This window comes from Mustelus asterias, chromosome 9, assembly GCF_964213995.1.
Source record: "Mustelus asterias chromosome 9, sMusAst1.hap1.1, whole genome shotgun sequence".
Taxonomy (NCBI): Eukaryota; Metazoa; Chordata; class Chondrichthyes; order Carcharhiniformes; family Triakidae; genus Mustelus; species Mustelus asterias.
Window position 1 is genome coordinate 36152080 of NC_135809.1, and position 25964 is coordinate 36178043.

At 45.4% G+C, this 25964-nt stretch overlaps 1 protein-coding gene across 1 annotated transcript in view; it reads left to right on the plus strand.

The window, feature by feature from the left end:
* The window catches only part of LOC144499057 (sodium- and chloride-dependent GABA transporter 2-like), a 74673-nt gene extending 52124 nt beyond the window's left edge, over positions 1-22549 (plus strand). The window contains exons 12-18 of the mRNA XM_078221113.1: positions 9-133; positions 2100-2212; positions 8437-8574; positions 10738-10840; positions 15999-16099; positions 18329-18499; positions 22337-22549. Coding sequence (XP_078077239.1) covers positions 9-133; positions 2100-2212; positions 8437-8574; positions 10738-10840; positions 15999-16099; positions 18329-18499; positions 22337-22549 — 964 coding nt within the window. The remainder of the gene's footprint in view (positions 1-8; positions 134-2099; positions 2213-8436; positions 8575-10737; positions 10841-15998; positions 16100-18328; positions 18500-22336) is intronic.
* Positions 22550-25964: the final 3415 nt, after the last annotated feature.

A 25964-nucleotide genomic window follows, 5' to 3' on the forward strand; every position in this document is an offset into this window, starting at 1 on the left:
GTCCTCAGAGACTGTTGGTTACTAAGTGCTTTGAATAGCGGAACCAGCTTTGTATCTGGATTTGCCATCTTCTCTGTCCTGGGATTTATGGCTTATGAGGAAGGAGTGCCCATTTCTGAGGTGGCTGCATCTGGTAAGGAGTTTTATGTTCGATGATAAAGTGATGTTTATGAGTTTCATTTAATTTGGGGAGTAAAGATGTTAGAGAATGGTGGGGTGAGCAACTTTGGTATGTTTTTGTGCTTAGAAATGGGAAAGCAGTGGGACCAAAATGCAGCATGTGGCTGACGTAGCATCTTACCGTTTGGCTTTAACCCATTGCGTTTTTTGGATGGAGCTAGAACCCCTTTGCAAAGAGCCAAGAATTGTATTAATATATGCAAATCAGGGTCAAGGGCCCAATATTACTTTGAACTCTGCACATCTTGTTATCAGCACCAGGATCTTCAGCTGGCCTCAAAATAACCATAGAAGGTTTCAGCAGACATCGTGGTCATATTAGTCTTTTTTGCTGCTTAAATGATATGAAAATGCTTTTAGTTGCTGTACAACATCATGACTGTATTTGGGCTGGGATTTTCCGGTCCCCCCATGGAAGGATTTCTAGTGGTGGAGACAACTCGCCATTGGCCAGTCACTGGCCACTTGCATTGCTTGCTGGCTGCATGGAACCCACCACATGGGGTACCTTCAGCGGGAGCGGAAGATTCCTGTAATGGGAAGGGCTGGAAAATCCTCTGATTTCCAGTCCTGCCCTTTTTTGAATCAAGTTTCTTTTATTGGCACAACATCTTATTTCTGTGTAGCTCTTTGCATTGCAATTTGCCAACCTTATTTAGCATACATTTTGTATGTACATGATCCATCTGATAGGTCTGGGGAAAGAGGGTGACATGGATTATCATACAATGGCATGGGTAAGCACCAACTCATATACGGTAGCACAATGTACCACCCCATTGTCATGCTCTGTGTGAGTGGATGAGTGAGTTAAGTAGACAAAGAAAAGAAACAAAAGATGTCTAAACATCCCGCTGTATCAAGTTTCCAGCCTGGGCATTGCTCAATCTTTATTCTCTTTATTAATAATTTTGCTTTGGTCTTAGTGTTTACAGAATTGCAGAACCCCGTTGTAGTCTGGTAAGAGACAGAATATTCTGCACTTAATAAAATCTCCACTCACCCGATGAAGGAGCTTTTGGACCTGGGGACTTTAACCTGGTATTGTGAGACTTCTTATTGTGCCCACCCCAGTCCAACGCCGGCATCTCCACACCTTAATAAAATGTTCAGTGCTGAGACCATTCCTGGCTCCTGATCTCATTTGGCTAAGCAGTGCACAAGGAGAATCTTCAGGATGCAGCCAAACTGTTCGCCTCTGTATTTGCCATTCAACTCAGGAATGGGGGACACAGGAGGGTGGATGGCAAGTCCCACAGAAATGTTTAGCAAGTTAAGGGAGATTAAGGGAGCACCTCAAAATGGATGCACTCACTCAAGACCAGTTTAAAAAACTAAAGCTGAGAACTGTGAAAGGCTCACAGCAAAAGTGGAACTACTCCACTGGGATGCCTGCATCAGCGATTGAACCTCTTTGAGCCTTGCGGTACCCTGGCCGGCAGCATTTGATTCCGCCTCAGATGTGTATCATATCAGGATGTAACAAACAGTTTGCTATTGCGTGTACGACGGCAGGAAGGAGCCGCAAGTGAGACCAAAAGGGGGAAGTAGTTGTGAAGATGGTGGTAAGTGATGAGGGTGAATATGAACAGAAAGGTGGCGCAGTGGAATGTTCCTCATTGACTTGTAGAGAACAACCTGAGATAAGGCAGTTAGGGCTCTTCAAGCAAAGTGTGGTAGAAATATTACAAAAAGCAGAAGATGGTAACTCCAATTAATAATCTTTAAATCTGAGACCAGCGCATTTATGTTGGGCAAGAGTATAAAGGGTTATGGAGCCAAGACAGGTGAATGAAATTAAAATACATTTCAGCCATTATTTCATTGGATGTTATAAAATCCCGAGGGGCTGAATGGTTTCTGTGTTATTTCATTTTCTGATAATTTTACTAAACATTAGCTATTCATCTTATCCATAGGTCCTGGTCTAGCTTTCGTTGTCTATCCAAAGGCATTGACGTTGATACCTTTCTCTCAGCTCTGGGCTTGTTTGTTCTTCATCATGCTTATCCTGCTGGGTCTGGACAGTCAGGTACTAGTCTGAAAGTAGCCAAGGTTCAACTAACCGTATCTTGTCTTTCCTCAAACAAAGATTAGTATTGGACTGCGTCTAATAATGAATCTGTTCATGACGATTCATTTTAACTTTACCCTGACTGATGCTCCAATGTTTCTCATTTGAATTGTTAGAAATTCTTCAATACTTTGGGCATTGTGGTAACAACATGAACTTGTTTACTGTCCAAGGATATCAGCCATTGTCTGCTTTGTCTGACGACCATGGTTGCTTTTCCTCTGCAGGGTCATGAGCTCAGTGTCTGGGTATGGGAGATGTTGGAATTGGGTGCAAGGTGAAATCAGAGGTTATGCTGCAAGACTGAGTTCACAGGGCCAGGAATGGGTGGAGGATTGAGGTGGGGGCTGTGAGATTAGAGGTCACAAAGTTACAGGCCCGTGGATGTTGGGGTGGGAACTGACAAAGATTGGGTATTACTTTTTAAAATTCATTCATGGGATTTTGGCATTACTGGCTAGGCTAACAATTATTGCCCATCCCTCTTTGCCCTTGGGAAGGGTGGTGGCGAGCTGCAATCCATGTGTTGAGGGCTGTGAGGCTATGGGCGTGAGGAGTTGGGGATATCAGCATTTGGAGATTAGAAAATCTGGGTTTGTTCTCCTCAGACAGGAGAAGGTTAATGTGATTCAAGGGTTTTGATAGAGTAAATAGCAGTGGAGTTGATAACAGATGAACGAAATTTGGCGGGAGATGAAGAGAATTTTTTTGATACAGCAAATCTGGAAAAAACCGCTTGGAAAGGTTGTGGAATACAATTCAACAATAAATGTTAAGATGGAATTTGACATAAACCTAGAAAACACAATGTACAGGTGATGCGCAATATAACACATGAGAGGCAGGATGTACTCGGGAAATAAAGGCTTTTATTGCCAACAATAACAGTGCTACTATATACAGTATATGATCCCAGACTAAAGGGTCACCAGGCAGAGCAGTGACCTTTATACCTCTCCCAGGAGGCGGAGCCAACTGGGGTGTACCATAGGACTGTATTAACAGGTATAACAGCCCAACCCTAACCCCAACAGTAACATATCTACAGACTCATAGTACTGGCCAGACCATGGCTCAGCACTCCTGGTGGGAACCAACAATGGTTCACCACATTCACCCCTCCTTTGAAAACAAAGGCCAGCGGGGTACAAAACACAGAAAAATTGTTCATCTGTCTATCAGTTCAAACGGTCTGGGGGACCGCACCGTCGCTGTGACCTCCTCAACACCGGCGATGACACCGGTTCAGGCAATCGCGGTGACGTTCTCTCCAAGGCGGTGCCCAGCGGCTCCTCCAGTGCCTCACGGGCCGGTAGACCCCGAGGTGGTGACAATCCGCTGAACTCGGGCACGCCTTGAAGTGGCGACCATCTCCTGGACTCAGGCAAGCTGTACACGGGAGTAAGAGGGTTAAGTGGTGGTCCCGATACTGCCCGCGCCTTGTCAGGAGGGGAAATAATGGTTGGGGGGTCCCTAACAGGAGGTGTGGGAGTGACAGGGGTTTCCAAGCCCCCTGCTGGCGCCAGATCTCGAATCGAGACCATGTCCTCTCGCCCGTCAAGATATGCCACATAGGCATACTGAGGGTTGGCGTGGAGGAGATGGACCTGTTCAACCAAAGGGTCGGACTTGCGGATCCTAACATGCCGCCGCAGGAGGACAGGTCCTGAGTACGTCAACCAAGACGGTAATGAGGTCCCAGAGGAAGACTTCCTAGGGAATGAAAACATTCTCTCATGAGGAGTAGCGTTGGTTGCCGTACACAGGAGTGAGTGTATGGAGTGGAGCGCATCAGGGAGTACCTCTTGCCAACGGGAGACTGGAAGACCTTTAGACCTCAACGCCAGTAAGACAGCCTTCCAGACTGTAGCATTCTCTCGTTCGACCTGTCCGTTACCCCTTGGGTTGTAGCTCGTGGTTCTACTAGAGGCAATCCCATATGAGAGCAAGTATTGCCTCAAGTCATCGCTCATGAACGACGAGCCCCTATCGCTGTGGATATAACAGGGGTAACCGAACAGGGTGAAAAGATCACAAAATGCCTTGATAACCGTGGCAGCGGTCATATCAGAACAGGGAATGACAAAAGGGAATCGTGAGTACTCATCAACCACATTGAGGAAGTACACGTTCCGATCTGTCGAGGGAAGGGGGCTCTTAAAGTCCACACTCAGTCTTTCGAAGGGACGAGTGGCCTTAACGAGGTGTGCCCTGTCAGGTCGGTAGAAGTGCGGTTTGCATTCCGCGCATACCCGGCAGCTTCTGGTTATGGACCTGACATCCTCCACCGAGTAGGGTAGATTCCGGGCCTTTATGAAGTGGAAGAGCCGAGTGACCCCCAGATGGCAGAGGTCATTGTGGAGAGCCTGTAATCGATTCTCCTGCATACTAGCGCATGTTCCACGCAACAGGGCATCCGAGGGCTCGTTGAGCTTCCCTGGACGGTACATGAACGCCACGGACCGCTGGTCCGTGAGCAGAGTGAACCGTTTTCCCGCCAAGTAATGGCGCCAATGCCGAACGGCCTCCACAATGGCCTGGGCCTCCTTTTCCACCGCCAAATGTCAAATTTCAGGGCCTTGGAGGGTGCGAGAGAAAAAGGCGACGGGCCTGCCTGGTTAAGTGTGGCGGCCAGGGCGAAATCAGATGCATCACTCTCCACCTGGAAGGGGATGGACTCATCGATAGCGTGCATCGTAGCTTTCGCGATGTCAGCTTTTATTCTTGCAAAGGCTAAGCGAGCCTCTGTTGCTAGGGGAAAAGAGGTAGACTTGATGAGCGGACGGGCTTTGTCCGCGTAATTGGGAACCCACTGTGCATAGTATGAGAAGAAGCCTAAACATCTTCTCAGTGCTTTGATGCTAGTGGGCAGGGGAAGTTCGAGGAGAGGACGCATACGGTCTGGATCAGGGCCAAGGACCCCGTTTTCCACCACGTATCCGAGGATAGCTAGGCGGCGCGTGCGAAATACACACTTCTCCCTGTTGTAGGTCAGATTCAGGCGAGATGCAGTGCGTAAGAATCTAAGAAGGTTGGCATCATGGTCCTGCTGGTCATGGCCGCAGATGGTGACGTTATCCAAGTACGGGAAGGTAGCCCGCAGCCCGTTCTGGTCCACCATTCGGTCCATAGCACGCTGGAAGACCGAGACCCCATTCGTGACACAAAAAGGAACCCTTAAAAAATGGTACAGGCGACCATCCACCTCAAAGGCCGTGTATTGTCGGTCCTCTGGGCGAATGGGGAGCTGGTGATAAGCAGATTTTAAGTCGATGGTGGAGAACACCTGGTACTGCGCAATCTGGTTGACCATGTCAGATATGCGCGGGAGGGGATACGCATCCAGCTGCGTGTATCTGTTAATGGTCTGACTATAGTCAATGACCATCCGGGGTTTGTTCCCATTCTTAACCACCACGACTTGCGCTCTCCAAGGACTAGCGCTAGGTTGGATGATCCCTTCCTTGAGGAGCCGCTGAACTTCAGATCGAATGAAGATCCGATCCTCAGCGCTGTAACGCCTGCTCTTTGTTGCGATGGGCTTGCAGCCTGGCACAAGATTCTGGAATAGGAAGGGTGTGGTAATCCTAAGCGTTGAGAGACTACATGTGGAGCGCGTTGGGCAATTTAGAGGCTGCGGGTCTCCCACTGAAAGCAGAGGGAGTGGCCCATCGTACTGCAGGGTTACACTCTTCAGGTGGACCATAAAATCTAGTCCTAGGAGTATTGGCGCGCAAAGGTGCAGTAAAACACAAGGAGCCTGAAGTTCTCGTAAACCGTGCCCTGCACCGTCAGATTGACCACGCAGCTCCCTAGCACGGTGACAGACCGGGACCTTGACGCCATCAAAATTGTCTGCTTGACAGTCCGAATCTGGAGACCACACCGCTTCACGGTGTCCGGGTGAATGAAGCTCTCCGTGCTCCCGCTGTCAAACAAACAATAAATCGGGCGTTTGTTTACCTGTATGTCCATCATGGACTTGTCGAGTCTGTGAGGCTTGGCCTGGTCCAGGATGATCGACGCCACCGTTGGTTCATGGGTGCAACTGCAGGCAGCTGAGATGGTTGATGACGACCCCTGCTGGTCATTCGCGGTCGGTGCTGACCAAAATGGCTGCCCCCATAGGTCGCACGTGGACGATGGCGCCAAAACCTGCGGCCCCTGCAGGTCACACGTGTCTTGCGACTCCGTCGTTCGGAATGGCGACGTCCTGGAATCGCACGTGGTAGAAGACCTTGAAGACGCAGAAGACAAGGAGGCCGGCTCCGGGGAATCACACGCCCCACTGCTGTTCTTGGATGGAGGTTTGGTCCGGCATACTTTGGAATAATGCCCCTTCTTGCCGCAGGCGGAGCACAACACCGCTTTAGCTGGACATCGCTGCCGAGGGTGTTTCACCCCCCCACAGAAGTAACACCGCGGGCCACCTGGAGCTGCTGCCGTCGTCAGGTCCGAGGCTGGGAACGCAATCGCACAGTTTTTCGGTCCCGCTGAATGAAGTGGAGTCTGCGACTGCCCCTGACACATTGTCTCCACGTGGTCGTCGGGGTACATCGCCAGACTTTTGGAGGCCGTTTCTAGAGCGTCAGCTAACTCTCTGGTTTTAGTGAGATCGAGGTTATCTTGCTCCAACAGCCGAAGGCGGATGTACGACGAGCCGATTCCCGCCACGAACGCATCTCGAGCTAGGTCGTTCATGTACTGGTCTGCCGACACAAAGAACAAAGAACAAAGAACAATACAGCACAGGAACAGGCCCTTCGGCCCTCCATGCCCGCGCCGCTCCCCGGTCCAGGATTGAATCCTGAATCCAGGATCCCCGCCCAATTTTCCAGCCTATCTACATACCAATATCCTATCCACCGAGCTGTCCCTCACAGCTACGATGCTTTGTTCATTACAACCTATTAACTCACCCCCACCCCCCCATTCCAGACCATGTGATCTCCAGGGAGAGGCGAAAACCCAGAGGGAAAAACCCCAGGGCCAATATGAGGAAAAAAAAAATCTGGGAAATTCCTCTCCGACCCCCTGAGGCGATCGAAACGAGTCCAGGAGATCACAATGGCCCTGATCGCAAAATGCTTCCCAACCCTAGTCATTTCCACTTCCACGAACACCATATGAATTCCCTGCCCCCGAGACAGGTTCCCAACTATCCGCAGTCTCGCTCTGTACTGGCACCAGCAAGATGATCATAGAATGAAGCCTTGAAACGAGAAACAAGGAACAATTAGCCCGCTGACACTGACTTGCAGTTGCAGGCTCTGGCTAGCTGCTGAAGCTCGCACGCGTACTGTTCCGTCGTTTCACCGGGCTGCCGCCGTCGAGTGGCTAGAAGGTATCGAGCATGGATCTCATTCGGCGGTTTGTTGTATCGCTTCTTGAGAAGCTCGAGGGCCCCTTTGTAGTCGGTGGCCCCACGGATCGCTAAGTATACAGCGTCGCTTACCCTCGCGTGGAGGACCCGGAGTCTGTCGGCGTCATCAGTGACCGCTGTGGAGGCATCGAGGTAATCTCAACCAGTGGTCGAAAGTGTTCGATGCTCCCGCCGCACGTGGGTCCAACGTAATCCGTTCGGGTTTAAGCATTTGCTCCATGTTTTCTTTTGTCGTTTTTTTTTCAGAAAAAAGAATTTACTTGTTGGCAATAAAATTGATGCGCGATAAATCACACGGGAGGCAGGATGTACTCGGGAAATAAAGGCTTTTATTGCCAACAATAACAGAGCTACTATATACAGTATATGATCCCAGAGTAAAGGGTCACCAGGCAGAGCAGTGACCTTTATACCTCTCCCAGGAGGCGGAGCCAACTGGGGTGTACCATAGGACTATATTAACAGGTAGAACAGCCCAACCCTAACCCCAACAGTAACATATCTACAGACTCATAGTACTGGCCAGACCATGGCTCAGCACTACCTGGTGGGAACCAACAATGGTTCACCACAACAGGATTATGGGGAAAGCGTAGGATAGCAGAAAGATTTGGACAGCAAGCCCACCGAGGCACAATGGGCTGAATGGCCTCCCTTGGTTCTGTAAGACTCTATAAATCATAATGGTTTCCATCAATCCATTCCCATTATCACACATACCTTCATGAACAGAAAAGTATCTGCTGTTTAAAATATTGCCTTGTTTATCCTTCTGCTTGGTAATTCATCCTTGTTTTAGTTTGTAGCTGTGGAAGCGTTGGTAACAGCAGTGGTAGACATGTATCCCAGGATTTTCCAGAAAAGATATTTCAGGCAATTACTTCTCATGGGCATTTCACTCTTTTCATTCGCTGTTGGGCTGCTGATGGTGACAGAGGTGAGAGCTCGGTTTCCTGTAGTACTTAAACGCTTTGAACAACCTTTGATTCTGTACAAGGTGAAATGTGTCTGATAGGGTTAACATCTAATCTAGCAGCATAAACACTCAACCTAGAACTGACTTTACATTGCATTGTCAGAACTTGCTGCCGTGACGTATCAGAAGATGCGCAGGTCATCACCCAACATTCTGTGACTCTGGGCATGCTACACAGTGTGTCACACACCCAGCCTCCCCTCTGTGTCACCCACCCAGCCTCCCCTCTGTGTCACCCAACCAGCCTCCCCTCTGTGTCACCCACCCAGCCTCCCCTCTGTGTCACCCACCCAGCCTCCACTCTGTGTCACACACCCAGCCTCCCCTCTGTGTCACACACCCAGCCTCCCCTCTGTGTCACACACCCAGCCTCCCCTCTGTGTCACCCACCCAGCCTCCACTCTGTGTCACACACCCAGCCTCCCCTCTGTGTCACACACCCAGCCTCCACTCTGTGTCACACACCCAGCCTCCACTCTGCGTCACACACCCAGCCTCCCCTCTGCGTCACACAGCCAGCCTCCCCTCTGTGTCACCCACCCAGCCTCCCCTCTGTGTCACACACCCAGCCTCCCCTCTGTGTCACCCACTCTGAGCCTTCTCTCTTTGTCAGAGACTTTGAGGCCCACTGCGATGTGCTCTCTCCCTGCTGTGCCACAAGAGGGGCAGTAACATCATTACCCCGACTCGAGAGACAGTGACAGCAACAGTCAGTGCCAATGCTGCATACAAGAGGTTCACCATCCAGTGCGGAGGGAGGATTTTATCCGTGCTGCCATGAATCTCATGATTCTAAACTCAGACTCATCAACCCATCAGTCATTTATTGACATCTCACTCACTGCCAGCTCAAGAGACATCACCACTCCCTCTCTCACACACACACACCCTCAAACCTCCATCTGGCCTCATCCCTTCTGGAGACTGCCTCCTCATCCCTCATTATCTTGAAGCCACTTGCACACATCAGCATGAACCTCCATACACACACACTAGGATATAACTGCCCAGTTCCCCAGTACTGCCCTAGTCCTGCAACCTCTTGCCTTGCCTGAGACCACTCCTCCCCCTTCCCCAAGCAAGTCCTGGCACTGCAGCTGTTGAGAAACCACCTCGGTCTGATGATTTGTCTGCCAACTAGAGATTTGTGCGTGAGCCCCGCCAAGAGTGAAACCTGCCGCTGGTGACGGTGGGTGCTGCCTGAAGCAAGGTAGACAAACACACCCGAGAGAAGTGCACCTCACTCGGTGCGCATCACCTATGTCCAACTGTGAAATGCGTTAGTGCCCAGATGATCCAGTGTGTGGGGGGAGGGGGGATGATTCCAGCAGAGAGGCACAATAAAATTAAAATGCATTTAAATTATGTTCCCGACGTTGGATGATGGGAAATGTGACCTGCCATTGACAGGCACATTGGACAATCACAAACTGGTTTCAAGACAGCATGAGACCCACCATAAGGCCTGACCTGACTCCAATGGGGACAGAAAATTCCTCCCATTGCTTTTAAATGATTTCAGATTTGAAGATCACCATGAAATTGTAAATTTGGAGCATAGAACATAGAACAGTACAGCACAGAACAGGCCCTTCGGCCCACGATGTTGTGCCGAGCTTTATCTGAAACCAAGATCAAGCTATCCCACTCCCTATCATCCTGGTGTGCTCCATGTGCCTATCCAATAACCGCTTAAATGTTCCTAAAGTGTCTGACTCCACTATCACTGCAGGCAGTCCATTCCACACCCCAACCACTCTCTGCGTAAAGAACCTACCTCTGATATCCTTCCTATATCTCCCACCACGAACCCTATAGTTATGCCCCCTTGTAATAGCTCCATCCACCCGAGGAAATAGTCTTTGAACGTTCACTCTATCTATCCCTTTCATCATTTTATAATGCATGTTGATATTGCAAATAAATTTCCACTAATAAAGTGTTCAAATATTATTAAACTAGCATCCAAGAAAGATTGAGTGAGCCTTCTACATCACTTTATAGTCTATGGGTAGTGATAGTTGATTTGGATTTAGCTGTTTATTGTTACTATTTACCATTTGAAATGTGGCCCTCTTCATTTTACTGAACCTGAGACTTTTACTTCTCCTGTTCCCCCCTCAGAATGGGATGTATATTTTCCAACTATTTGATTACTACGCAGTCAGTGGGACATCTGTGCTATTCCTGGCAACTTTTGAAACAACCTGCATCAGTTGGGTATATGGTAGGTATATGAATTAGGACACACGATGAAACAATAGAATGAACTCAAAATATTTTGGAAGACTGTGACTGAGGAGAGAGGCATGCTGTCCCCATCTTTAACTCCAAGAGGATTTTAAGCGGAAAGTCGAATTATTGAGAGTGGCAAGTGTTGCTCTCTCTCAGGGTATTGGGATATTTGCTTCCTCCTCGGGCGGGATTTTACAGCCTCACTCGTCACAAAACCATAAAATCCCGCCCGAGGTCGACGCACCTTTCTATGGTTTGCCCCTCGCCCGCTCCGATTCCAGTGGCGGATGGGGCAGTAAAATGCCAGCGGTCATCTCTTAAGCAGCACCCGTATTAATTCACAACTGAGCCTTGCGCTACCTTCGATAGAAGAGATCTACAAACCACGCTGTTGCAAATTAGTGAATATTTATTGAATATTTGCACAACTTACAGGGATAGATATTAGCGAGACACAATTTGAACCTTCTTCCCTCAGGTTCCAGTTACACATGATCTGCCATCACTGATGATACACTCTACCTCTTCGCAAGGTTAACCCTTTATACTTTGGTACCAACCATTATGCCAGAAAGTCAGCTGGATTATTTTGCATGGGCAGCAACCAAAGTATTGCAATGTGCCACCAGGTCCTCTGAGGTTCAAACTCCCCAGTGCCACATGCTGGCTTAAGCAACAATAGCTCTGCTGAAGCCACTGCAAGAGCATATTTTAAGATTATAAGGGAAATATTCTTTGCTCCATGCTATTGGAATGGCAAAATTAATCCATTATGAGGTGGAAAAGAACATCTTTTGAAAGAAAGTTTCAATCTAAACCCTTTCAATACAATTGCATTTTTGCACAGGCACTCAGTAGAGATGTTTATCTTTTATCTTTGTTTTAATTGCCGTAACAACATCCTGCCCCCTCTCACAAGGAGGGAGATTGCAACAAGAAAGCTCCTGGAGAAGTTTTACGTCAACTAAAGGACCTAATCAAGGACCTTACCAATCCACCTTCTGCTCACCTCCCATCACCCAGAAATAGTAAGGAGAAAAAGTCACTGATAGGCGTAGTCTATAGGCCACCAAATAATGACATCATGGTGGGGCGAGAAATAAACAAAGAAATAACTGATGCATATAAAAATGGTACAGCAATTATCATGGGGGATTTTAATCTACATGTCAATTGGTCAAACCAGGTTGATCAAGGCAGCCTTGAGGAGGAGTTCATAGAATGTATCCGTGATAGCTTCCTTGAACAGTATGTAATGGAACCTACGAGGGAGCAAGCTATCCTAGATCTGGTCCTGTGTATTGAGACAGGAATAATTAATGATCTTACAGTTAGAGATCCTCTCGGAAAAAGCGATCACAGTATGGTTGAATTTAAAATACAGATGGAGAAGATAAAATCCAATACCAGTATCTTGTGCTTAAACAAAGGAGACTACAAAGGAATGAGGGAGGAGTTGGCTAAGGTAGACTGGGAGCAAAAACTTTATGGTGGGACAATTGAGGAACAGTGGAGGACTTTCAAAGTGATTTTTCACAGTGCTCAGCAAAAGTATATACCAGTGATAAGGAAGGACTGTAGAAAAAGAGATAATCAGCCATGGATATCTAAGGAAATAAAGGAGTGCATCAAATTGAAAGAAAATGCATACAAAGTGGCAAAGATTAGTGGGAAATTAGAGGATTGGGAAATCTTTAAAGATTAGTAGAAAGCCACGAAAAAAGCTATAAAGAAAATAAGATGGATTATGAGAGTAAACTAGCTCAGAATATAAAGACAGATAGCAAAAGTTTCTACAAATATATAAAACGAAAAAGAATGGCTGAAGTAAATATTGGTCCTTTGGAGGATGAGAAGGGGGATGTAATAACTGGAAATGAGAAAATGGCTGAGGCATTGAACAGGTATTTTGTGTCAGTTTTCACATTGGAAGACACAAATAACATGCCAAAAATTGATGACAGGAAGGCAATGGCAGGTGAGGACCTAGAAACTATCATTATCACGAAAGAGGTCGTATTGGGCAAGCTAGTGGGGCTAAAGGTAGACAAGTCTCCTGGCCCTGATGGAATGCATCCCAGGGAACTAAAAGAGATGGCGGGAGAAATAGCAAACGCACTAGTGGTAATTTACCAAAATTCGCTGGACTCTGGGGTGGTTCCCGCAGATTGGAAAACAGCAAATGTGACGCCACTGTTTAAGAAAGGAGGTAGACAAAAGGCGGGTAACTATAGGCCAGTTAGCTTAACTTCTGTAGTAGGGAAAATGCTTGAATCTATCATCAAGGAAGAAATAGTGAGACATCTGGATGTAAATTGTCCCATTGGTAAGACACAGCATGGGTTCATGAAGGCAGGTCATGTTTGACTAATTTGGTGGAATTCTTTGAGAACATTACATACGCAGTGGACAATGGGGAACCTGTGGATGTGGTGTATCTGGATTTCCAGAAGGCATTTGACAAGGTGCCACACCAGAGACTGCTGCATAAGATAAAGGTGCACAGTGTTACGGGTAATGTATTAGCATGAATAGAGGATTGGCTAACTAACAGAAAGCAAAGAGTGGGGGTAAATGGGTGTTTTTCTGGTTGGCGATCAGTGGTTAGTAGTGTGCCTCAGGGATCAGTATTGGGACCACAAATGTTTACGATTTACATAGATGATTTGGAGTTGGGGACCAAGTATAATGTATCAAAATTCACAGATGACACTAAGATGAGTGGCAGAGCAAAGTGTGCAGAGGACGCTGAAAGTCTGCAAAGGGATATAGATAGTCTAAGTGCATGGGCAAGGGTCTGGCAGATGGAGTACAATGTTGGTAAATGTGAGGTCATCCATTTTGATAGAAATAACAGCAAAATGGACTGTTATTTGAATGGTAAAAAATTGCAGCATGCTGCTGTGCAGAGGGACCTGGGTGTCCTTGTGCAAGAATCACAAGGAGTTGGTTTGCAGGTGCAGCAGGTAATTAAGAAGGCAAATGGAATTTTGTCCTTCATTGCTAGAGGGATGGAGTTTAAAAACAGTGAGGTTATGTTGCAGCTGTATAAGATGCTGGTGAGGCCACACCTGGAGTACTGTGTACAGTTTTGGTCTCCTTACTTGAGAAAGGATATATACTGGCACTGGAGGGGGTGCAGAGGAGATTCACTAAGTTGATTCCGGAGTTGAGAGGGTTGGCTTATGAGGAGAGACTGAATAGACTGGGGCTATACTCATTGGAATTCAGAAGAATGAGGAGCGATCTTATAGAAACATACAAGATTATGAAGGGAATAGGTAATATAGAAGCAGGGAAGTTGGCCTCAAAATAAGGGGGAGCAGATTTAGGACTGAGTTGAGGAAGAACTTCTTCACACAAAGGGTTGTGAATCTGTGGTATTTCCTGCCCAGTGAAGCAGTTGAGGCTACCTCATTGAATGTTTTTAAGGCAAGGATAGATAAATTTTTCAACAGTAAAGGGATTAAGGGTTATGGTGAGTGGGTGGATAAGTGGAGCTGAGTCCATGGAAAGATCAGCTATGATCTTATTGAATGACGGAGCAGGCTCAAGGGGCCAGATGGCCTAATCCTGCTCCTAGTTCTTATGTTCTTATCACACCTGCTTTTATGGTTAAGACCATCCTTTGGAGATGCTGGGGTAAACACAGTGAGAAGTCTCACAACACCAGGTTAAAGTCCAACAGATTTATTTGGTAGCAAAAGCCATTAGCTTTCGGAGCGCTGCTTTTTTTTGCTACCAAATAAACCTGTTCCTGGTGTTGTGAGACTTCCTACTGTGTAAGACCATTCTGCCGAGGAATAACAGCTGAGGCCCTAAGGCAGCAGGAATGGAACCAACGTTTCCTCACCACAGATCCACAGCTTGCCTACCCAGCTTCAATCTTAATCATTTCCACATTGGCCAAGGCATTTGTTCTGCAAATTGGCACAAGTGGGACCTTGCAGGGAGCCCAGACTGCTACTGTAGTGCATCCCAATCAATGACTCACATCATTGGAGACTGCCCCCTGAGAATATTCAGCGGAGGACCCAGGTAGCTCCATTTAGCTCCATTCAGCTCATCACCATCTTCTCAAGGGCAACTAGGGATGGGCAATAAATTCTGACCAGCCAGCGACGCCCATGTCCCACGAATGAATTAGAACAATATTTAGCCACTGCAGTAGCTGTTGGCTGGCACTGTGATTATTGAATATTCTAAAACAAAATTGCTGTCAAAGTGTTCAAAACTGATTGGACAAAGGCAATCACTAAGACAGGTGGTTTTCAATTCCAGGTGCCACTTAGACTAAAGCTTGCCTCAGGTTAGGCTTGAGCTACCACAGATAAACTGAATTGAAAACTAAGCTCCAGACACGGGTCTGATTTTTAAATCAGGGCAGAAGTCTGTGTATGTTACTCTCAAACCCTGAAATGGAACCCCGGGGAGATAGGGCACCTATTCTTGGATTCTTACCCAAACCTGGCCAGATCCACTGGCAAATGGGTGGTGGGAGGAGTGAGTTTGATAAAAGGAGGCTGCAGCCAGGGACATGCAGGATTAGGAATGTGGCCTCATAGTGGTCAGTTGTGGGAGACAGGAGTTAGGGCAAGGTGTTACCATGATGGGGGTCAGGCTTTGGGGTCTTTCTGGCTCCAATTGATGGAGGAAGGCGTAAAGCCCAGGGCAAGTGAGAGCTGAGACTTCCTTCTGAGGCCTCAATCTTGCTCTGCTCAGTCCACGCAAATATTTCAAAGTGCATGAATCAAAATTAGCTATTGGGAACACTTTGCCCATCATGGCTCAGCTCCTAACAGTTTTAGTCTGATGTTGAAGATGTCACTGTGCTCTCACTTAGACCTGAAACAAAAGCTACAGGTCAGATTCTAATGTCGTCATGGGGTCCTGATCAAAGAAGGACCCTATTGTCGTCCTGTTCTTGCTCAAATGACAAGGTTAAATTCAAGAGCACCTTTAAAATTATTGCAAAAATGTTCTTTTCCATGTACAGACAGAAATTCAAATTGTCCTAGCTTATCTGGGAATGGATGGGATTATAAACTAAAGTGGAATGACATTATTATGTTGCAAACAAAAATGCCACAAATAAGCCAATTGTTTTCACATTAGAGCAAACTCATCGTCTAATTTACTTTATTCTTCAGGTGTTGACCGTTTCTATGATAACATAGAGGAAATGATTGGATACAGACCCCGGTCATACATGAAGTGGTGCTGGCTCATCTTTACTCCAGGAATTTGCCTTGTAAGTTTCTCATTCTTTCCAATTTTATTCCAAATAGTTATATCAATGAAAGCACTTCAGGTCGGCTTTCAACATAATGCAAAAGGGACAACAGTTTCCATTCAGCTCAACCATTTTTCTTCAAACTGTTCTCAAAACAGTTGAGGAACAGAAGAGGAGACAGAGGGAGCTGACACTGAAGAGAGACGTGCCCCTCCATCTATTGCTACCGAGAGGAAGACCTCCCGGTCTCTAGCATTAGGCGCAAAGGTTCAGAGAAATTTAAACACAAATGCTGTCTACAGCAAATTGAGTTTCTGCGATCTTTTGCACTAGTCATTGTTCTCAGTCCCCATGAGCAGAGGCGTATTTGTTTGAGCTTACAGCAAAAATTATTCCAGGCAGAAGAAATTAGAATAGAAGATAAGATCATGACATTGGCAAGCATTGAACAGACCATCGGGCTCTTGAAGATGTTAGTCGGGTGGTTGGGCTGGATGGGTGGCTCCCTCCAATACCCTCCTGCAAGGGTCTCAGTCAGTGTGCTGGCTGGCTGTGTTCTCCAGAATATGGCTCTCTAGAGAGGCGTGGACATTAAGAATGGTGAGGCCATGGAAGGAGACAGCTCATCAGGAGATGAGCAGGAGGGGAAGAGGAAGAGGAGACAGAGGGAGCTGACATTGAATAGAGATGTGCCCCTCCATCTACTGCTACGGAGAGAAGGACCTCCGGTCTCCAGCATTAGATCCAGATTGGCATTAATGAAGTGACGATCTGCTCTGCCTGAATGCCTATGGCTCCCCTATGACATCTGATTTCCCTCTAGTGCTGTGGGAGGCTTTGGCAGGGCTCACCCTCTGTCTAAGTTGCAGCCTCTGATAGCTACTGTGGGGTGTCTAAATGAGTCCTACACTTCATCTGACCCACCTCTTTTCCTACTCCCACTGGCTGCAATATTACGGGAAAGCCATCTTGACACCAATCAAAGGCTCACCCTGTGAAAATCTGAACTTTAATCAGTTTATCACCTGAGGTATGTTTCTCACCCTGAAGCCTCTGCAATAAAAACCTAAGCTCTTTCTGTCTACTTAATCAAAACCTTTCATAATTTAAAAAGAATCTCCTTTAGGTAACCACTCAGCCTTGTATTTTAAAGAGAAAAGCTGTCCAGTCTGTTCATCCTTCTCTAATAGGTATAAATTTGCATTTCAGTTACCATTTCTGGAAATAATTTTTGCACTCAAAATTTTTATTTTCCAATTCTACCTCTTTGGAAATAACCCCTTGTTCATGGTTTTCTTTTCTTATGGTCTAATTAACCTGTGTTGATGTTTTTAATGATTTATGTATTTGTGTTCCCACATTCTCCAAGTGTTCTGGTTTCCTCCCACTGTCCAAAAATGTGTGGGTTAGGTGGATTGGCGATGCTAAATTGTCCATTATTGTCAGGGGGATTAGCGAGGTAAATACATGGGGTTACAGGGATAGGGCCCGGGTAGGACTTTTGTCGGTGTAGGCTTGATGGGCCGAATGGTTTCCTTCTGTACTGTGGTGTTTCTATGGTTCTATGATCCTTTACTCCTCTTCCTCATTCAGATTCTTATTTTCCAAGTAAGTGCCCTCTTTATTTTTTACCAAAATTTAAATCCTCAGACATGTTGATATTGAAATTCATTTGCCAATTACTTCCCATTCTGCATGTTTGTTAAAATTTTCTTGTAATTTTTGCAATCCTCTGACTATCCCCCTCAAGTTAGTATCATGTGCAAATTTATAAATGGTCTTTTATTTCCAAAAATCTAAATCAATAATATAAGTTGCTAACAATAGTGTACCAGCACTTACCTCACAAAATTCCCATTTCTTAGCTTCTACCAGCTAGCTATCCATTCTGCTACTTGTCCTCTGACTCCACATACACTCTTGTTATTCATTTGTCTTGTAAGTGGGACCTTTAAGCCTTCTTAACAGCTTCCCTGATACCTTCAACGTCATGTTTGCAAATACCCACAGGTCTCTCTGCTCCTGCACCCTGTTAAATTGGACAACTTTGTTTATATTGCTTTCTCATTCCTCCTGCTAAGATAAGTCAGGATCAGTAACTTCCCCTAGCCTCCCACTCCAAAATTGCAAGCAGAACTCAATATCCTTCCTCTTGTTTCACAACTCTAATGTGCTTTCTCTCAGGTTGCCTGTTTGCTGGATACCTGAGTCAGCTGGTAACTTATTCGTGTCTTTTTTTTTTTGCAGGCTACTTTCATTTTCTCATTGATTAAATACACTCCTCTCAAATACAACAAGACATATGTATATCCAACATGGGGCTATGTTTTTGGCTGGTTGCTCGCACTCTCCTCCATGTTGTGTGTTCCCTCCTGGACCCTCTATAAGATCTGCACAACCAAAGGATCCCTTAAGGAGGTAATATATTTTATTCATAGATTTTGAACTGAAGCTGAACCTTTAATAAGTTGGAGACTGTGGTGCAACTGGGATTATCAGAATGTTAAGTATGGATGATAGGTTATGGAAGCTGAGGAATATTGTATTTATATCTGTGATAAGTCAACTGATCTTGAAACTCCTGAAATACTCTGGAAGTGCACAGGCCACGATGCAAGGTTAGGATTGTACTCACTGGCATGGACAAAATTGAACAAGGTCAGTGTCATTACATTTATTTCTTGAGGCAGCTATGAGACCCAGCATTCCATGGAGCTGGGAAATACAGCAGGAATTTATCACTGAGGTTGGTGTGTCCACAATCCCCACTATGCTCCTGCCCCCGCCCCACATAGATTTGAGCCACATCCTCTTCATCTCCTTTTGTAACAGAACTGATCAACAATTTTGGGGATCCAGGCAATCAACTGATACTACATCAGGTTCTGAATAAGTCAGGAAGCTTGAACTCCCAGTAAAGGGAATCCCTGCAGCTAATGTTTGTGGCCTAAGTTCACACCGTGGACATTGTCTTGTCCAAAATCATAAAATTTGGACCCACAGGCTTTACAATGTGATTTCCATATATAGATATGGCTAGACACATCAGGGATATTGTATGGTTTTTGCCTCCACATTGAATATTAAATAATCGAGGACCCTCACACATCAGAATAGTTCATCTAATTTTACATCCTCTGTTGCATATGTACAAGGTCACTCCAGTAGCAAAGGCACCCATAGATTTTATCTCGAGTGCTTCTCTGTTTTACAGAAGCGTCTTTGCTGCTCTCGTACATCTGCAGAATAGTTACTGATAATTTACAAGTGGATGGCGATTTATTGCCACTATGAAATGCTGGCATGAGGAGATTTTAAACCCTCAAGCAACAAATTGAATCACTAACCTATATTGAACAATTTGCCTTCACATAAATTGTTAGGAACACACTATCACTTTTGTGTAAATATTTCAGATAACATTTTTATTGATGAAAAGAAATGTGTTGACGAAGCTTTTCATCTTGCGTTTATCAGGACAAACACAAAAAAATCCAAATTCTAAACTATCACAACAATTTATACTGCCACAGTAAAGGATGCTGATTGGATTACAAGTCAATTCTGATTATACGAGGTGTTGCCATAGAACATAGAACATAGAACATTACAGCGCAGTACAGGCCCTTCGGCCCTCGATGTTGCGCCGACCTGTGAAACCAATCTAAAGCCCATCTAACCTACACTATTCCAATATCATCCATATGTTTATCCAATGACCATTTAAATGCCCTTAATGTTGGCGAGTCCACTACTGTTGCAGGCAGGACATTCCACGCCCTTACTACTCTCTGAGTAAAGAACCTACCTCTGACATCTGTCCAATATCTATCACCCCTCAATTTAAAGCTATGTCCCCTTTTGCGAGTCATCACCATCCGAGGAAAAAGGCTCTCACTGTCCACCCTATCTAATCCTCTGATCATCTTGTATGCCTCTATTAAGTCACCTCTTAACCTTCTTTTCTCAAGTCCCTCAGCCTTTCCTCATAAGACCTTCCCACTATACCAGGCAACATCCTGTTAAATCTCCTCTGCACCTTTTCCAATGCTTCCACATCCTTCCGCATGGAGGAAGCACCATGGAATTATGGACTCCCCAAGTTCCCGGGTAATTCAAAAGGCTTGAAGATATTGCATTTTTTTGGAGAGAAAGGGGTCCCATGTATGAATGCATGTTCCTTCTAGCAAGCCTGAATGAGACACATTAGCACACTCAAGATTGTTCAGTAGATGCTGCCAAATTGTACAATCACATGTAATGGTAGATGTTTTGTCCTGGGTTTTGCAGGCACGGGGTGGTTGAGTACCATCTGCCTATTAGTAACAAACAGAGAAACATGTTGTTTGTGACAGCGACCTCAGTGCAAATGCTCCTGACAAATAGCCCGACTAATGCTGCTGAATTGAAGGAAGTGGATGCCTGTCCGGGTGCCATTTAAATATAGTGCCTGGAACTTCGACCCTGTGAAGTAACAATGCAGCCAGTGAATTCCTGTCCGCTTCCGGCACATGATTGGCAGGGCCCTTCACCTCTGCATAGCTAGTTGGCTGGCTGCCATGTAATTGGACATGACCAGCCATTCCCTGAGGAATGGAAGTCCAGCATACTTCCACCGTCAGGACTCTCAGGATGGCACATTGGTTAGCACTGTTTCCTCACAGCGCTAGGGACCCGGGTTCAATTCCCGGCTTGGGTCACTGTCTGTGTGGAGTTTGCATATTCTCCCGCGTCTGCGTGAGTTTCCTCCGGGTGCTCCAGTTTCCTCCCAGAGTCCAAAAAATGTGCTGGTTAGGTGCACTGGCCATCATAAATTCTCCATCAGTGTACCCGAACAGGCACCAGAGTGTGACAGCTTAGGGGTTTTCCCAATAATTTCATTGCAATTTTAATGTAAGCCTACTTGTGACACTAATAAATAAACTTTAAACAATAACTCAACACGAGAAGATGATTCCGGCCATCATACGAAAAACCCTTCTGCCCAATCCACTCAAAGTCTTCCGAATAATGGGTGTGGAATATTTCTCCCTGTTCTTTGTCATTCCCTCCCCTGAGGGTAATTCAAGTTAGGCACCAGAATATCTGTCAAAACCTATATTCTAAATTATTCATCTCTGACAAGTTACTTTCTGATGTGCTATAACGATGGTCCCAGCAGCATATGAATGATGTTATCAAGCTGGATAGTTCAGCCCTATTTCTGTCGAATATTCTGGTTTGGAGCAGTTTGCTTTTAGCAGTATTGCATGAAGGTTACAGTAAGGTTTGAACAGTTCATTCCTTGAGGCAAGACACAAGTAGCTGATTTTCTTTATTGTAGATGACATGTTTCACTATTATAGTTGACGTTCGGCCAGTTCAGTAGGAGATGTTCTCTTGTATGAAATATGCACATCAAAACATATTTGTATACATATATATTGAAATAAAACAGTGCCCTCGAATGCCAAAGTAAGCCAAATAAAGTTTGGAAAGTTAGATCATGGAGGCAGGAATGGGGAAACGGGTGGCAGTGGGGCAATACAGGTTGCACACTTCCAGACTCAACTAGAGAATAAGGTTCCTGGTATAGTTTTGTGTTACAAGAGTATTTATCGGGAACGATGACGCAACAGCCAGTGAGTCCTGCATGATTTTCTGTCCATTACAATTGGTAGATTAGTAGAAAATCACACAGGATGCATTTAACTTAGCTCCAAAATTCCCAAGGTCAACAGGCTTCCCAAAGTGGACTCGTCACATCTGGACTAAGTTCTCATTTTTGTTTTATTCATTCAGGGGACATGGACGTCACTGGCTGGCCAACATTTATTGCCCATCCCTAGTTGCCAGAGGGCAGTTATGAGTCAACCACATTGCTGTGACTCTGGAGTCACATGTAGGACAGACCAGAGAAGGACGGCAGATTTCCTTCTCTGAAAGACATTAGTGAACCAGCTGGGTTTTTCCAACAATTGACAATGGTTTCATGGTCATCAGTAGATTCGTAATTCCAGACATCTTTTATCGAGTTCAAATTCCACCATCTGCCATGGCCCACATCCCCAGAACATTAGCTGAACTTCTGGATTAATAATCTAGCGATAATACCATTAGGCCATCACGTCCCCATGTCCCATTTGTCCAGCTGACCTCTAAATTTTGACCACTGTGCAGAGCCATGCTCAACATGTTAAATTGCCAGTGAGAGCCCCTGCCTCTGACGTATTTGTGTATTTATTACCAACACCAGCATGTATTTTTCTCCTGTAGCGTATTCTTCACCACATTCATCCGGCTGATGACTTGCCGCAGTTCAAGAAATCGAAGAAAGAGACATTGCTGTGTGCCAGTCCAAAGCCTGATCTCAAACTCTCTGCACTGGCTACTCAGGATGGCCTGCTGGAGAATGCAGATGTTGAAGCTGCAGAGAGGGACGACAACTTTGCAGAGCAATTCCATCCTGAAGCGATGTCCAGAACTTGATTAGCCTCATTCAGAAGCACAATTTCAGTCCTGACAGGGCATCAACCTGTCCATCATGTGCACCATGCAAAGTAATCCACCAAGTCTTTTCTGCTTGTTTTCCCCCGAATCAAAACAAGTAGACATCAGTCATTCATGCATTGCAATCAGTTTGCCAGATGAACCCGCAGAATTTATTCAGAAAGCTTTCTCTGCTGCATTCCCAGAACCAGAATTAATTTATACAGAATGTTAAGTCTTCGCAACGACATCTCCATCAGTGTCTACAAGATTTCATGGTCTCAGGGTAAATGCTAAGTCCAGAGGAATGAATAAGACAATGTTTAATAATATATCAGTGAAAATCATCTGCAGGCATAACCACCTTAAAGATCTTCTTGCATAACATCATGGAGAAAGTTTGCCACCATTCACAGAACTGGTCTTGCCTGAGCTGGAGGGACTGCATATTCTGGTTGTTATGATCAAACAACAATCTGGGGAAATGGTCAAATATAAATGTTCCAAATCAAATGCTTTCAGTTAAATTGGTGCTTCTCTGATAGAATTCTGTAATTAATTTTTGAATAATGTCAATTTTAATAGCCATTTCAATGGGAAAAATATTTCTGTAAACAAAGGTGTGACATCTTGTAAAATATATTTGCTTAAAATTAAATTTTATTTGTCAAAACTTGTGAATCTCAGAAAAATGAAAATGGGAGAAAATATAGAGCTCTTGCAAAATGCGTTTATAGTTCAGGTCAAAGAATGATGGAGAATAGGGTAATATTACACAGTGAGGGTGACCATTGCCCACTCAAAAAGCTGAGGTTTCCTCCTCTACCCCTGTTGGAAAGGCCTCTGGTTGCATCTCTGACGTGCATCACATATAGAACAGTAGAATCCCTACAGCACAAAAGGTGACCATTCGGCCCATCAAGTCTGCACCAACAAGTTCTTACCTAGGCCCACCAGTCCCCAACCCCACCATTCCCGTAACCCCACGCATTTACCATGGCTAATCCGCCTAATCTACAAATCTTTGGACACTTAGGGGCAACCATTTATCATGGCCAATCCACCTAACCCGCACATCTTTGGACTGCGGGAGGAAACCGGAGCACCCAGAGGAAAGCCACGCAGACACGGGGGAACTTGCAAACTCCATACAGACAGTCACCCAAGAGGCAGCAGTGCTAACCACTCTGTCACCGTGCTGGTTTGAGGGTCAGGCTTAGATTTTTGGCCCTTTTTCCTTCTTGCAACCATTGCTGACCCAGGGTCTGCGATGGGAAATGTAGATAGATGATAGATCCTGGTGGCACATTCTGAAGGTCCACCATATGGAAGAAGAGGACTATCCTCTCTATAATGGACTTAGAAACATATTGTGCTGAAGTATTTGGTTTAGTCCCAGGCCTTCAGTAAAAAAATAAGTTTTGGGCGTAGTTATCCCTTCATTTACAACTCATCAATTGCTTTAGTGTATTCCCCTCCTCTGCAACATGAGTGGTGTGGATCCATTGAGAGTACCCCCTGCATCACCCTGACCCACCGGACAATTCACCAGCACAGCAGATGTTTTCCTTCATTATTGATAAGTTTTCCCTGACTAATTTGGGGAAGAGAATTTAAACAACGTGTGTAGCAGGATCCCTCTTTTTAACTCCACTGGGCTTATTTTAGGTTTGGTTCTCCGTTACCCAAACCCCACCAATGCCCGAGTGATTCTCTCTCTCGCCGATGGAACAACGGCCACCTTGCGTCTACTTCACTAGAGTAGCGCTCCCAAGAGAGAGAAAAGGAAACTGCTGCCTATCCACTACCTGGCAGCCTTTCCTGAGTGGGCGGTTTCGAAGCGCCCAGGGTACCCTCAGTTCTAGACTCCAGAATTATGGTAAGGGATATTTAATATTGTGACTTGGTCAGAGATCATTGGTGAGAAATTGAAAAGATCAAAACAGACTCCAATGGAAGTCAAAGATATATGTATATATATTTATTAAAACATCAAGGTCAAGGTCACCAAACACCAGGAAAACAACACACAATGCCTTATGCTCTATAAGACTATAGCTATGGAAGGAATACTAAAACGGACACAACGAGAATGCTTACTTTACACAAGTTTACCAGTGTCTTAAACTATGAAAGGTGCATGCAAAAGGCCCCCCCTTTCCCCAAAGCCTCATCCACTATGATGATCTCGGGAACTTCGCGAATTACCGGAGGGTACTCACAATCCTAGTTTAAATTGCTCAGTGGGCTTTGGGCTGTGTGCTGGAGATGAACGAGAGGCAGGAACAGGAGAAGAGAGTGGAGGGTGCTGCCATGCTGGTCCGAAGAGAAAAGAGAGAGAGACCAGAGCTTGCTTGTCCCTTTTTAAAACCTGAACCAGTGATTCTCTCACACAAAAGAGTTTCTGATCATTGATAGTTTCGATTGCCTGGGACAAAAAGGGCCGGAACTGTCGGGACCGCCCTTAATTGACATTTTAATGTCTTTTAAATGTTCTCTGAGTCATCCTGATTGGAATCCCATCAGTGAGCTAAGTCATTGATGTTGTCTGTGGATGGAATGATCTCTGTTCTCATTGTCTTGCTGCTGGGCTATTTACTCCTTGTCTGCTGGTCATGGTTTCTCCTTTGTTTCCTGTTGATTAGATTATCCCTGTCTCGACCTTCTCGTTATTCCCAGCCTCTTGCATATTCATGTGGCTGTAAAGGTTCCTGACAACCAGTCGGCCATTTTACTTATCCCTGGGTTTTTAATCATGGAGGATTTGCCCTAAAACTTACACGTGTATGCTAAAGTTACCTGCAAGAGTGTCTCAAACCCTTGAATGATAACTTGAAACACTGGTTTTTAATGGTGTATATTTGTTTGGAATAATGTGAGGAGCAATGTAGAACCCAGTGAGAAACCAGTCCAATCATTGTGTAAACATTATCACGAAAGAAAAGAAAAACCCATGACAAGAAAGATCAATATACGCTATGACATTTAAATATATTAATAACTAAACACCGCTTTGAATCTGAAATTATCTCGTTCCCAAAATATAGCCATGTTCCCTGATGGGTTGGGAGGAGCACTGTACTCTGATCCGGAACAGGTGGTGAATAGTTTCATTTGTTTTGCCCTTTAAAATGTCACACTTCAGGAAGGAGTGCTTTGATATGACAGAGAAATGCTTGGTTGTTTGCAACCTGAAACGTTTGCCCATACAGTGATCATCATTGAGAAGTCCTTCCCGACTGAGGCAAAGGGCATCAGATATAAATGATCTCTGAAATGTTCTTTGGCACCATGGCCTGATGTCTTCCTCCCTCATTTGCAAATAAAGGGCCATTCTCTTAAATCACTTTGTCCTTGGCTTCCTATTGTCTATTCATTGTTCCTTCAATGAACGACCAGAGAGCCAACTGACTTT